Here is a 15835-nt window from a genome sequence, read left to right as displayed (position 1 = left end):
AGCAGAGGTGTAACCCTAGCCTGTTTAAAAGAATAAGGAACTATTCCAGAACTGAGTGAAGCATTAAATACATGTGTGACTGCTGGTAGAACAGCGGGTGAGATACACTGTAGAAGAGTGGACGGCAGGGATGGATTACTGCACGGGCCTACCGGGCCCAGGCCCAGGGGCCCAAGGGGTCAGGGGGCCCTGAAGCCCAAGCCTTTGCATGGAATCATTGCCTCAATATCAACAAATCAGGATGTAGGCTATGAATCTGATTGAAATTAGTATTGGCCATCCCCAAAATGCACCAGAATACAGGAAATCACATCAAACAAATAAAAAAATTTCTGGGGGAGGACATCCCACCCCCCCTCCCACATATATAACAATAAGTGGGGTCCCTTAATATATCTGGGCCCAGGGGCCCGAAAGTTCATAATCCGCCCCTGGTGGACGGGACAGGATCCAATGGACATGTTGTTGGACGACTTCGCTGAAGCAATTGAGAGACTGCTTCCTCATCAAGAGGAGAGAAAGAGTCCAATGATGCTGTCATACTAACACAAGGCAAAGCCCTCCTTATAGGTTCATCAAACTGAGCACTTATTTTGGCAACTTTTTCAGTGAAAAATGTTGCAAAGTCATCTGCTGACAGTGAAGTAGTTGATGGTATGTGTGTGTGTTTGTGTGCTTGTGTGGGGTGTGTGTGTGTGTGCGTGAATCTACTCTTTCATGAAATCTGTTCTTTCTTTCACAGATCAACTTCATTTTTCTCTTCAACATTGTCAGAATCTTGATGACCAAGCTCAGAGCCTCAACGACATCAGAGACCATTCAGTACAGGTGAGAGTGTCAGTCTGATTGAACACTGAATAACATTGCAAGAAGTATGTGTGTGTCTGTGTGTGTCTGTGTGTGTGTGTGTGTGTGTGTGTGTGTGTGTGTGTGTGTGTGTGTGTGTGTGTGCGTGTGTGTGTGTGTGTGTGTGTGTGTGTGTGCTACCATATCACTCTATCACTCTATCACTCTACCGCACCCACCCCTATTGTGACTGCCGGCAAAATTTCAGAGAAGTTAAGGTTGCAGCTTTAGTGTGTGTGTGTGTGTGTGTATGTGTGTGTGTCTGTGTGCATCTGTGCATAATGTACAGTCAGAGGGATTCAACTGTTTCAGAGTGCTTCCTGAATTTAACACAAATTAATAGAAATTAAAAAGAAAAGCAGTGTATGTGTAGGCATGCTTGTGAACAGTGAACAACTTTGGGTTATTTAGTCCCATGTGTGTGTGTGTGTGTGTGTGTGTGTGTGTGTGTGTGTGTGTGTGTGTGTGTGTGTGTGTGTGTGTGTGTGTGTGTGTGTGTGTGTGTGTGTGTGCGTATTGGCTGTGAGTGCTAAAACCCTGAGGAGATTTGCATATTAGTCTGCTGTGCACATTTATGCATTCCCTCTGAGAATGCCATTCATTGCTTCCGCTAAACCTCCTAATTATCCCCCTCCCCTTCCTGACAGTTGTCGTGTGATCAGCAAGCGTGACTTTCTGATGATATTATTTAACTAGCGTAATGGCAGGATGTGTTCAATGTATCATTCACAGCCACTAATTTGGAATTGATAATCAGATTCTCCTCCTGTGTAGTGTAATGGCATCATTTGTCAGCCCTGATTGTTTTCTGTCTGTCTCATTCTATCTGTCTGTCTCTCGCTCTAACTCTCTCTTTCCCCCACCGGTAAGGTGCCGTCATGTGTGGTAATTGCATTAACACAGCAGTCAGTCAGTGAGCTATGGCAGTCATAACCCTTTACTCCATCTCTCTCTCTCTCTCTCTCTCTTGCTAGCGTTACCTCCCACCTAATCACTCTCTTTAATTGCCTGCAGTGATGGCACAAAATGGCAGGTGGGATGGATGTGTAAAACACCACAGCTGCCTCTGAAAGAGCCCAGTTGCATAACACATCTACACAGCATTCACCACACATCACTCTGCATCACAGAATTCACACACACACACACACACACACACACACACACACACACACACACACACACACACACACACCTATATAACCAACATTATTATGATTATTATGATTATTTGTATTATTATTATTATTATTATTATTATTTTTATTATTATATTGTTATACAGTGATATACTGTTATCAAAATCAGCCTGCAGCCTTTATAGATTGCTTATTACACGGCTCTTCACAATGCAAGTAGAACGCTCCACTGACTTGAATGGGATTTCCCAAAGTTCTAGCGGTCATTATTTTCGACTAAAGGACCTCTGAAAAAAATAATGACTGCTGTCAATGGCAACGGAGTTTGTGCTTCTAATTCAGGTCTTTCATATCACTCTGGAACTACTGGAACTCAAAAGTGAAAAGCAGACGGTTGATCAGCTGTGTTCTAAAGAATGTTTGATTCAAGTTCAGCGTGTGTTGTTTGCGAACTATTTGTTTCTCAGCAAAAGCCACGATGAACGGTAACAAATAGGCTATAGCCTAGGCTATGTAGGCTAAAGAGTCATGTTGTGGGGAGTTTATTGTTTAGTTTTGGCAAGTAGCCGTGTAATAAGCGGGATAATGTATAGAATGCTAGTCATTAATGGGAAAATAAGTCCCTTCAGGGCGGAACAAGACCCCTCCGCTGCGCGTCGTGGTCCGGTTTGCCCTGTTTGACCTATTTTTCCAATAATGACCGGCGTTCTATACATTATCCCTTACTTATAGGTGGGTGCTACACACTGGTGGTTAGTGAGGTTCCCCCTTCACTTTAAAAGTGCTTTGAGTGCCTTAAAAAGTGGTATATAAAATGCAGTGTGTTGTAGTTGTTGAAGTTATTTTTCAGTGATATGTGTGCTGTAATCTGCAGCTGTGTGTTATTACTTGAGTGTTTGAGTGTGCAGTCCCAGTGCAGTTACCAGAATACACTTAGGGGGTACAAAGTCTGTGTTACCGCAGGATTGCCTTTATGCAGGAATGCCTTTAATGGATCAAGAATGACTGTGCAGGAATAGAAGTTTAGACATGAACACATACAGACAGGCAGGCATACACACAGGTGTGACACACACACACACACACACACACACACACACACACACACGCACATGGATTGTGACATAGTAATTCTAGATTTGTAGGCAAGCACAAACACACACAATAGGACCACAAAATAGGATTTGACATCTAAAAACAAAACTACAATCATTGGGAGTGGCACCAAAGAAACAGGGAATGAATCATTTTAAAACTCCTGTCAAATCCGCATGCTCTTGTCTTGAAGTTATAAGTGCGCTTCTGAAACGCAGTAAAGTGTAAGTGAAAGGTGCAGGAAAAGCACATTTATTTCTTATACATAAATGCTTCACGTAACTGAATAATTACAGAACAAAGATCATCATCATCATCATAGAACACAGTGGGGCAATCATATGGATCTCTTGAAGCTGGAGATGAGTAGATCATAATGTACACGTTACACACATTCATACATAAAGGAACAAACACACAAATACTTCAGCTCAGATGTGAACTATATTTAGACATGGGTAACATTAACTATCCAGGTCAATGTGTGTGTGTGTGTGTGTGTGTGTGTGTGTGTGTGTGTGTGTGTGTGTGTGTGTGTGTGTGTGTGTGTGTGTGTGTGTGTGTGTGTGTGTGTGTGTGTGTGTGTGTGTGTGCGCGCGCATATGCACATATGCATGTAAGTATGTATCTGGGGGAGATGGGTAAGCATTTGGTCTAAAACATGTCACAGATGGTGGGCACCTGTGTTGCTCTTCTTCCCTGCTGAGTAGTGTGAGGATGATGCTGCTAATGGTCAGACTGTTATAATGTGATTTTGTCTTATGCATAAAGTATCACTTTGGCACTGGTCATAGTTTTCCATGACACCCAGTATGCTGTGAATTGCATGTTGTCAGCTGACCACAATGCTGGTTGGCTCACCAAAGCCAAAGTAATAATTTCACTTTTCAGACAGCATGCATATCAAATATATATTACTTTCTATTGTGGCAGGCTTTGCATTTATTTCAGTCAGGACGACTCTTGTCTTGTAACAATTCCTAATTTTGTAAGTGTTGAAAAACATAAAAAGATGTAAAGTGCCTAGTGGTCAAACATGTTTTGTTTTTTGTTTTTAACAGTTTGTTGCTTATCTACTTGTGTATGCTATGTCAAAAGGCTAGCTATCCAGCTAAATATAACATATCTTAGCATCAGTACATATGCAACCAAATTCCATCAGCTGTTTATTCACAACAAAAAGAGTCCCAAATGTGAACTCTCCTGTGTCTTTTCCCCCAACAGGAAAGCTGTGAAGGCCACTCTAGTACTCTTGCCGCTCCTGGGCATCACCTACATGCTGTTCTTTGTCAACCCGGGTGAAGACGAGATCTCCCAGATCGTTTTCATCTACTTCAACTCCTTCCTAGAGTCCTTCCAGGTACAGTAGCACCAACAAAAAGGCCAATCACCAAACCACTTTGCTGTGGTAGTAATGTGCTGTTTTCTTTTGGATATTTTTGAAAACACTTGTAAAGCACTCAGAGTTTCAAAGTTGCCAAGTCACTTGATAAAGAAAACCAAGAGTACTCTCACAAGGAGCACAGATAGACCCTTTCAGTCTGTTCAAAGAGGGTTTCCAATTGAAACGTTCAAAATCAATGTAGATAAGTTGTAATGAAAATGTATTCGACTTTAGCGCAGTGCTCTACAAAATGTCAGCTGGTTTACTGATTAGTTGGACCAAACATGTGGCAGGACTTTTACTTTCTGAAGGCTGGTTTCCCATTTCTGACAAGGAACCCAAGCTCACCATGGCCTTTGACTAAGCACATATCAGCTTTTTTAGTTCTCCTTTAGTCCAGGTTGGTCTTGTCACACTCTCTCTCTCTTGTCACTCTCTCTCTCTCTCCTCTCTCTGGTGTTAGAGGTTCGTTAAAAAGGGCCCCCTGTGCTATAAACCCACACAGAGTAGCCTCTGAACTGTGCTGTTACACCTCAAATTGGATCCATCTTCTCCATCACATCTCACTATCACGCTATCACAAAGAGAAGTATCAAGTTGATTCAATCCACACAGAGTAGCCTCTGAACTGTGCTGTTACACCTCAAATTGGATCCATCTTCTCCATCACATCTCACTATCACGCTATCACAAAGAGAAGTATCAAGTTGATTCACATCCCCATTAATAACATTCATGAAATAAGTTTAGTTGTTGATATACTGTAGCAAGGGAGCTTTTACTGATAGTGGAAGGGTGTTACCCAAAGAAGAGAAAAGAACAAGAAAAGACAAATGAAGAAAGTTCCTTCTGACAGACAAACTACAGAGCTGCCAATCTCAATGCTTGCAGTGGGCATTGTGAATAGCCAGATGGCTGAAACGTCTGCTCTTGCTCTCTATTAAAACTAGTTGCTCCTTTTTGCAAAACTTTGTCTAGTTCACTTCACTTCAGAGTACATTTCAAACCACTTACAGCCTCTTCTTCCCATTACATTGTCACAACATTGGCATATTTCCTGATAATACCTTGTCAATGAGGCTACATTGTTAAATAGGGAAAACCCTGTTATAATCACCAGGTTTGGGTATTGGAGCTTACCGACTGTGCATCTTCAGTTTTAACTTGACATGAAGTCAGCATCCCATAGCCTACTTCGTTGGAATTTGTCCATTTCTTTCCAACTTTACCAAAGTCATCCAGACACCTGCACTATTGTCGAGCAGCATTGTTTATATTCTCCCATCTCTGATGCATTTGTAATGGTGGCTGATATTGTTATGCCAGTCTGTATTCGAAACTGCAGATGTCAGACAGCTTTGTTATAGATAAATTGATTGAATTTTGAGGAGCAGCTGACTTTGAAACTTTCTTTCTCAACAGTGAGTTAAAGGATAATTCCAATATTTAGCACTTTGAGTCCCTTTTCTGGTTTGTTTTGGATGAACTAGAGTGGTCGGCACCGACATTTTGACGATGGGTCCTGTCTCGACTTTCTGACGCGCTTTGAATCGCCTTTGACTGTTTCAGAGTGGCTGGCTATGGGCATGCACAAACATGTCCTTAAAACAACCCTTCACATTCGTTTTTAAAACTGTGCAACTCACCGAGTGGTTAGTGATGTTCGTTGATGTTCCAAAACAAGTAGCGTAACGAAATACAGTTTCTGTCGTGTTTTATTTGGCATTTTGTAAAATCCCATTGATTTGTGTTGGAAGACTCATAGCTCTTTGATATCACTGTGCTACCGGAAGGTCTGTTTACATTTGGTTGTTTTTGGTGTGTCTTTTACTGTCTATGCTTCAGACTCAAATATTGAGCGGAAGTTTATATGCGGTTGTGAGGTATCTGAAAAAATAGTTCCACGATAGCAAATAACACGGATTAAAATCATACATTGCGCCGATATATTTGTTTTTAATAATCAACGAACACCACTAACCACTAGGTGAGTTGCACAGTTTTGAAAACAAATGTTAAGGTTTTTTTTAAGGACATGTCTATGCATGCCAGCCACTCTGAACAGTCAAAGGCGATTCAAAACGAGTCAGAAAGTCGAGACAGGACCCATCGTCAAAATTTCTGTGTCGACCACTCTAGTTCAGTGCTAAATACCGGAATTATCCTTTAATTATGAATCTAAACACCTCAAGCACGTCTTGACTCTTTATAAACAAACTTCAGAGCAAAAGTGACATTTTGTAAAGTCAGTTCTTTGTTAGGCTACAGTATGTGATGACACACCATGTAGGTCATTTGCTATTCAGTTCGCCTTGCTTGCAAATTACATTTTCAAAATCAAAGACTAGTTTGTGTTCTTTCTGGATTTAAATGGCATTCAGAAGGTAAATGGGAAAGTCCACCTTCCACGTTTTCAAATCAACCTAAATTAACGAGGTGGTGGATCAGTCTGGTTCTATTTTAAAATCACGCCTCTTTTATAAGGCTGCCTTGATTTCGACCTTGCTCGCTATGGGTGTGACAGAAGCGGGAATGGGAGAATGTGCATAACTGAAAAGTGCGTAAAAAGGGCTTAGAGAATTCGGCCCCAAGTCCTCAAGGCATAATGTAAAATCCCACTGACCTAATACATTGATGCACTCCCAGTGCCACCTGTTAATTAACGCACATATTGCATGAGTACTGGCAGATACATGTGTATTGGTATTCAGTACTTCACCCGTGTAAGTTAGCCTGAGGCTGGCTCACTGCTTTTGCTTTCAACCACACTCCCCAATGAAAATGTATGACCCTACAAGACATGGCCATAGGGATGTGTGATTGTGTCTGAAAGGGGGAATCAGCATTAGTCAGATAAAGAGCCATAAGATCAAACACAGGCCTAAGAGGGACGACTGTCTACAGACTGCCATTGTTCTGATTTCATTCAGTGGGGATTTCACTACCTTTTATAGTGGACTGGAGTCCAAATGAATGTGTATGATCAATGTGTATGATCAAAGCTGAGATGCTGTTTATGTCTTTAGATGGTTAACTGTCTCTCTATCTCTCACTCTCTCTCTCTCTCTCCCCCACAGGGCTTTTTTGTATCTGTGTTTTACTGCTTTCTGAACAGTGAGGTAAGCAATTTCATAATCCTCCTTTCAGTCTCTCTCTCTCTCTCTCTCTCTCTCTCTCTCTCTCTCCCTCTCTCTCAGTTTTTCCACCACCCCCACAACCACTACCACCTTTCTTCAATTTCTTCTAAGGAGGATATTGGAAACACATCCTCTCCCTTCGTCCACTGAAAGGCTAAACTGCCCTAAAAGCAGCCCAGTTAAATTAGGCCATGCAGATTGCCAAGGCTGGACAGCAGAATCAATAAGCCCACTCCGAACTACACCCCAACTCCAACACCCCTGTCCTGTAGTCAATAGGCAGTTAAAATGGCCGACCGCTATAAAATATTTATTGTGGCCAGGTCTAAATCTGGCAGGAATTACACGCTTTTCTGTTCTCCCTGAGGAGAAGTACTCTTCAGAAAGAGTTGACAGTGCTGTGCAACTACAACAACAGGGATGGTTTGCAAGAGCACAGTTTTTTTCTATCACGCAGTTGCAAAGAATAGAGCTGTCCTCTCACATGACCTCCAGGAAATATATGTACAATCAGGAACGGATTTCAAACGGATTGGAGTGTTCAGATATGAAGCTCACAGGCCGACATTGCATGGGTGAGAGATGTTCCCACATGCAGTAAATACTCTGGGTGGTTTAACCCATTCGCGCTGGATGCTGCATGACGCAACATTGACCCTCCCGCTGGATGCTGCGTAGCGCAACATTGACCCTCCCGCTGGATGCTGCGTAGCGCAGCATGCTTTTTATGTCATGTTTCTAGGTGCTACAGAGGCTTAGATATTAAATTTTGGTAAACGTTGACAATTTTTAGTATGTTTTCAGAAAACCCTCAGGAAATAAGGTTATTTAGTCTAGAATGCCATAGGATTCTATAGGCGTTTTTAGCAGGCATTTTAGGAGTAAATGGGTTAAAACCTGTTAATGAGTGCGGTCACAATATGTGATCAGAATGTTTGCGAACCTAGAGTTCCGCATTATGATGCAACAATTATCCTCAGAGATAAAAGGGTGGGTGGTGAAAGGGTTGAGCTTGCAGTGCAGGAGGTGGGGTATGTATGCAGCTGCGCAGTGCATATTTTTGTATTGCTACTGCATGTGCTGGGTTGCATCTTGCAACACTAATGAAAGATTGGAGCGCAACATACAGGAAAACCGCAAAGAATACAAAACAGCAGCTCCCTGAGCACAGCTTCAGTGTGTTGGCTGTATGCCCATGCCTTTGCCTCATGACTCCAGCATCAGCGCTAATGGACAGCAGCTTGTGAATTTCCTCATCTTTCCTGCACGACGTTGTTCTTGAAGATGTCTTGTATTGAATGTAAAATGGCAATTCTGCTTTGCCCTGACATTTAAGCATTTTCAGTTTTGTGCCATGCAGGCATATTAACGAAAGGCCATCAACACAGCCCCTCACCAGGTGTGAATCTCACCCATTATTGCTCACCTATGCTCACTTGTGCGGCACCTGCAATTTGCAATTAGTACTAGGGGTTTCATTTTTTTGTCATAGCCACTTGAATTTGGTTTAGATGTATCTCAATAAAGCTTACTTTGAATGCCAAAGGCTCCCAGCATTGAGCTTTGACTAAACTGAATTTGCCAAGTGCTAAAGGCAGGTTGTGAGCGTTTCCTCAAATGGCATTCATTTTGGGAGCTCATTTTGTCAGTCATTGGCAGTGCACATCAAGGAATAACGTAGTTTCTGTGGAAAGAAATGATGATTGAGTATCTAGCAATTTCACACAGGTTATTTAGTCTCTAACATTTAAAGTACGGCTTAAATATAACCATCAATTTCAGCTTGTCAGATTCAAATTTATCGTTAACACTGAAAAAGTGTCAAGTGAAACACTGCCGGTGAAATTTTGTTCATTTTCAGAGGTGAATAAAATACATATTACAGGATGCCAAAGAGATGGTTGCCATTTTTAAACCTAGAGTTTTAGCTATCTGTCACCATCAGCCAATTGCATCCACCATAAATCTGTGCCATGTCTCGCCACCCTTTCAGCAGATGAGAGTAATCTCAACCAACTTCTCACAAGCCTCCCAACCCAAGATCTGTTGAGATGACACGCCCATTAACCTTTGACCTACTCCAAAACACACGCCCTCAACGTGCCAGTTCAGCTAAATCAAATAGTCTGGTGCAGAGGTGGTGCAGAGTTCACCATTTAACACCCCAGCTCTGATTCAGTATGCTCCCTCGAGACAAATTCTCTCTGTTTGCCTCAACACCCCCATGGTCAGCAAACCCAAATGGCAATCGATCGCTAACGTTACTGGGGTCTCTCTGAGATCACAGCTGCAATAGAGATGACTGGCAGTTTCATGAGTGTGGCCTGCACTCACTGGATTTTGATACCCTTTAAATATGCACTCTATTGGTTGTCCCTGAATGCACGACCTGATTGTCCCTGAAAGAAAATGGTTTCAGGAGAAAGAGAGGGATTTTATCAGTGGAGGGAGAAGAGTCTGCGAGGAAGGAAGCCACCTCACATTGAGACACACAGCTGCCTTTACAGTAGGAACACAGCGAGTTTTGTGGAAGATGAGACAATGGCAAGGTCGCACACTGTTCTCAGAGGAGGATGAAGAGATTGTGCTTCTGCAGGCAATGTTTGGGATTCAAAGGCCGAAACTGATGTATGGCATCCCCGTCATTCCCTACCCATGGCTCAAAGATGTCATTTTGACTGACACAAAGCTTTTAAGATTGATTCCACAGGTTTTTTTTCCTTCTTTCACTATAGACCCTAAGCACTTTAAGTGCACAAATGTTCCAATAAGACCAAATGAGGTTTCTGTGGGTTTCTGTGTTGTGTCTTTATGTCTACTGCCAGGGAGAGGATAAACAAACCTCTCTGATGCCAATGGTTAAATGAGTCAGTGGAAGACAGTTTAAGGTTTCAGTGGTTTTCCCAGAGTCACCCAGATTGGCGTCTGGCTCAGATGTGGTTCGTATCTGGCACACAGTCCACAGCCTCCTGGGGACTCCTTTCATTGATTAGCCGTGAAAAGTGCTTTTTCATATGCTGAAGTGCTCTCGGTGAGTGACAGGCTCTGATTAAGTGAATGCCCGCACTCTCTCTCTCCCTCCCTCTCCCCTCTCCACACCCCATCTTCACCTTGGCCACAGTTGCTGGTGATGTCATTCCATTTAAAAAAGCCGGGGCTCCTCCTGAAGGGAAACACTGATATTTTTATCTTTAAACAGATAAGAAGCTCTCAAACCCAGCATGAAATGAAACCTGAACATGATCAGCCTCAGTGGTAGTGGAATAGCTGAAGCTTGCTAGATAAAAACATGGAGAGGGAAAAACGTGGAGGATTGAAAAAGGCTTGTTGACCTCGGGTGGATGGTATAAGCTTGGTGCCCCATGTCCTTTCTCTTCCTGTGACACATTCCGGTATGCGCCCCCCGGCAAGGTAAATGTTAATTACGCAAACCATGCGGAGTGGTCAAACTGACAAGCTGTCATCTGGCTACCTGAGAAGACCCTCAAATCACCGCTGCTTCGAAAGGAAAAGAGCAGAGCAGGCTCCCAGCATGCATCTGGGTCATGGCAACCTTTGACTCCCTGCAAAAGGAGTCGTGAGGTTTTACATTTTAAATGAATGTGACATTTACACCAGAGGCTCCTCGGGCTACTGGGAGACAGTGTCGACAGAAAGCCAGAAAGAGTAATTATTTTAGTTCTACTCACTTAGCATATGAAGTAGAGAACAATGTGGAGCTGATCAGCATAATGTTTTGGGTATGCAGGGTGTCTAAGGCCCAGCGTGTGCTGAATGCATGCGTAATCGAGGGCTTTATCATGAATGAACATGGAGCTGCCGTCTTCAGGGGTCTGGCAGCAAGAAAAAGGAATTTGTGTGCATTAATTAAAATGAGTTGTTTTGTTCTTGTGCATGTCCAATGTGTGTGTGTGTGCGTGTGTGTGTGTGTGTGTGTGTGTGTGTGTGTGATGTCGCTTCAAAGGAACCAGCTTCTCTTTTCCCTCAATACTTTCTCTTTCTTGCTCTATGTCTCTGTCTCATACACGCCAATACATCCACATACTGTATGCATGCAAGTGCCTACAAACACACACACACACACACATACACACACACATACAGAGTGAGATACATGAAAAAACAGATCTTTTTAGGTCAACAAAGAATGCCCAGATGTAAAATGCCGAATTTCGGTCACACCTCCATTTGTAGATACAGTAGTTCAATGTTGGGTACAATTTTATGAAGAAGTCCATCTTCATTTTCACTTTCCTCTCCCTTGAGGATATTAGTGGTTACCTCGCAACAGAAAACGGTTATGTCCAATGATGACAAATACTTTGTTCATATAGTTTATGCTTACAGTTCCTCGATTGCTGCCGAATCGGAGGCAATGGCACCACAGATCCAAAGCCCACTTAAAGCATTCCTGCACAGACGTGATAAAGGCCGGTACACCCTGCCTGCTAGAAAAGTTAGGACCACTGGGTTAAAGTTCAGGATTTTGGACATAGGACCTCATTTCCAAGTAAGCAAGTGTGATATTTATCAGTGGAGACCGTTTTCAACACGTTTCATCCAGTCCTTCTAATTGCAGAGTTCGCAGATGCTAGGCTAGCGCAAGTCAACGGTATGCGTTAGCCTGCCACTAAAAACAGTCTTATTAAAAAACATTCAAGGTCTTTTGAGTTATTGCTTTATTTCACAATTCCTGAGTTGGGTAAATTAAATGAAGACGTTCAAAGGAAATTTCTCTGACCTCCAATTACAAACAGAATATGCTTTCCACCTTCAGAGCTGAAAAGGAGCTACAGTAATAAAAAATGATTAGCTGTGAACCTCATCCAAAACCCAATGTTCACATAACAACAGCTCAATAGGTTCTTTCACTAAACTATTAAATGAACACAGCGCACTTGACTGATAAAAGCCTGTCCTTTTGGTCCCAGTATGTTTGAAAGAGTTAGAGCAGGGGTAAAGATATAGGGGAGGGAAAATCCTCCTGTTCATCGCGCCCCACCTGTCATGTCTCTATTCCTCACTAGTGGGGTCCTCCCCACACTTTGAGAACCACTGGATTAAAGTGAGGTTAAGTGATTTGTAAGTCAGGACTACAAGAGAGAAACCTGCTCCATTGATCAGGACATGGAACACTTTCAAATGATTGATGCACATGAGGAGATACGGGCACACAGCACAGGGCTCGTCAAGCTGCTCTCTAATCCAGTATGACATGATGTCCATCACAAACATCGAGGCAGAACTAGAGCACCTGCGTCTGTTGCTTCTGCTTATAACTCTTCTTTCTTCAGGTGTTTTTTACATTAATGATTTTTACACCACAGTGCCATCCATGTTAATCATTTCTTGCTAAAATAGCTTTGCAATAAACATATGAACAGGTCCGGTCCTACGCCATTTTGGGCCGGGGAGCAACGTCACACACTGAGCCCCCCTCATCATCCACCTTCTTTGTGTTTTCTGCCTCATTTTTGTATTGTCTATGCTCTTGCTCTGTTTATGTTCTTTTCTTTTCTGGCTACAGGATTTGTTTACAGACATTTTTTCCACTAGTTTAGCCTTACAAGAACAGAATCTCTTGATCCCACGTCTTGACTCTTGCCGAAGGGCTAACATACTATACCCCATGGGGGAGGGGGAACTTTTGATACATTTTTTTAAATAAATCGTTATCAGCCAATAGGGAAACTGCTAGATGCAAAATGCAACATACAGGGCCTCTTTCTGACTTTAAAGACATAATTTATGACTTTAATATATTACTGTATATGTGACATTCTATACTATATTTATTTATGAATCTTTTCCCCTCCTCAGGTTCGGTCTGCAGTTCGGAAAAGGTGGCACCGTTGGCAGGACAAACACTCAATCCGTGCACGTGTGGCACGCGCCATGTCCATCCCAACCTCGCCAACTCGCGTCAGCTTCCACAGCATCAAGCAGTCATCGGCCGTGTGAGGAAGAAGGTTCTGGGCTTGGCTGGCTGGACGACTGGCGGCTATGGCCTCTTTGGTCTTCTGGTTCCACTGCACCACCACGCCTCCTCGACAGCCTACACTGCACACACCTCCGGCTCTCTTCGTCACATCGCGTTGCGTCACGTCATGTCATGTCATGTCATGTCATGTCAAGTTGTTGCTTCCTCCTGCTAAGCTAATGGGAGACCACGAAACAAACAAAAAAAAACATACAGGTCCATACAGGGTACACAATTTTCCAGTCAGTAACAATTTACAACATTGGACGACAGTAGACCGGAGATGTGGCACACATACTGTACGAGACAAACTACTTGTTTTGGTGCCATCTCAAGAGTCAAAAGGCTTTTTTGGATCAGTAGAAGGGTCAGAAAGTAACTGTTTCATCTGTTGTCTTGCGGCTGTGAGAATGAGAATGGGACTTGATTGACCCGACAGATTGTAAGAGTCAAAGAAATGATCTGTTAACGGTTTAGCTCTCCAGGGATGTTGGCAGGGGATTCTGTCAACTGGCAGCAATCAATTTCCTCTGGTCCGTTTCAGTTCCTTAATGACCTCCACCTCTGGCCACAGCAGAAGCTGGGACACAGTTTGTCACCCGGCGGAGACTTAAAATGACAAGGTCTAAGAGGAAGAAAAACAAATGACTGAGTCAGAAGGTGCAGAAAGACATCCATAGTGGTAAAATACACAAACCCATCTTGCTCACATTTTACCCTGAATTGAGTCTTGACTAAGGGGCTGTGTGCCACTGTGGAAATCACACTTTTGGAATCTGTCAGAGGTCCATGTTTGCAGAGGCCAAATTGGATGGTGCAAAGACTCATCCAACAGATTTGCTTACTATTATAACTGCTATTTATGCTGGACTTTTTTTTTTCCCTCTCTGGTCGGTGCAGGCTACTGCCCTTTGTTCTCGCGTCACTCAGTAATATGTGTCTGTGAAGTATTATACATTTATTCCCCTCGGTACAGAACTGTGTGTACAGTGTTATAAATCTGATTTGACATCAGAAAGCTGTTTTATTTTTATTTTTTGTCAGATGATGACAACCCAAGGATGTCGCTATCCAGCACTTTACCTGCAGGAGGCGAGCTTTCTGTACAGGTGTGATGTCTTGACAACATCTGTGTCCAGGGTCTTCATAACACATCCGTAAGCATTTATAGAGGGGAGTAATCTGTGTGTGGGTATGAACCACCTATGATAGTGTTTGGGGGGTGGGGGACGGGGGTTAAGGAACGGATATAAATTGGCAGAGTTTTGACAAAAAAGTTGTCTCTAATGTACAGTAGAACAAGCAAGCTACACATCTATAAAAGCAAATGAAAGCTAATTATGTTTATGTTCATGTACTACTACAGTATGCTTATGAATGTGTTATAAAGTCTCTAGGTATCCTTCAAATAAAGTGTTGATAAACATCTTCCACTTCCCCCAGACCGATGCCAACCCTTTCCTATAAGCCCTTTCCAACGGGAACTCAGAAAATTGCGTATCAAACCTCAGACTACAGGTTGCCTTGTTTGTCACTCTTTTATTATTATTGATGTCATGGGTAGGAGGGGAATGCTTAAAGCTCTTCAGTTATCCTCTGGCCTCTCAAAGCTTATGGATTCCAGGCACATATAACACAAGTACCGTACTCTGCATACTGAAGACGCTTCTCAGTGGTTGCTAGAACAGAGAAAGAGAGAGAGAGAGAGAGAGAGAGAGAGAGAGAGAGAGTGTGTGTGTGTGAGAGTGTGTGTGTGTATGTGTGTGCGTGTGTATTTGTGTGTGTCTGTGCTCTTGAGCACCAGAGCCAAACCAGGCAGTTGAATGTATTCAGATATGTCTCCCTTCTTTTCAGTTTTTTATTATACGTTTTTTAATATAGAAGTTTTTATTATGTTCCAGCCCTCAATCAAGACCAACACTGCCAATATGCACTATTTACTTCAGAGACTAGTCAGAAGACTAGAGGAGAGGCCCTGTGAGGATGGATTTTGGAGGCACAATTACTTTTAGATCTCCACAAATGCAGGTGGATATTTTATCATGGTTTCTGGGGGTTCACAACAAACATACCACTGGTCCATAGCCACTGATGCATCTAGCTATTTATGTACGAATGGTTATCTCTCTTACCTCTCGTATCTGTTTCTGAAAGACAAGGTGGAGGAGTGATCTAAATTATCAATGCAAAATCTTCTGCCTAGGATATTGTGCTGGCCATTGTGTTTGTGCCCAATGTTCAGCTTTGACTAACT

General features: G+C 42.7%; 1 protein-coding gene across 1 annotated transcript in view; it reads left to right on the top strand.

The window, feature by feature from the left end:
• The window catches only part of crhr1 (corticotropin releasing hormone receptor 1), a 146579-nt gene extending 131864 nt beyond the window's left edge, over positions 1-14715 (top strand). The window contains exons 12-15 of the mRNA XM_076265899.1: positions 743-828; positions 4305-4440; positions 7542-7583; positions 13422-14715. Of these exons, the coding sequence (XP_076122014.1) occupies positions 743-828; positions 4305-4440; positions 7542-7583; positions 13422-13562 (405 nt within the window). The 3' untranslated portion in view covers positions 13563-14715. The remainder of the gene's footprint in view (positions 1-742; positions 829-4304; positions 4441-7541; positions 7584-13421) is intronic.
• Positions 14716-15835: the final 1120 nt, after the last annotated feature.

This window comes from Alosa pseudoharengus, unplaced genomic scaffold (assembly GCF_046254945.1).
Source record: "Alosa pseudoharengus isolate Yale_2024_CS ecotype anadromous, Long Island Sound unplaced genomic scaffold, YU_APseudo_1.1 YU_APseudo_1.1_scf_4, whole genome shotgun sequence".
NCBI classification, from domain to species: Eukaryota; Metazoa; Chordata; class Actinopteri; order Clupeiformes; family Clupeidae; genus Alosa; species Alosa pseudoharengus.
This window is presented reverse-complemented; position numbering and strand designations above follow the sequence as displayed.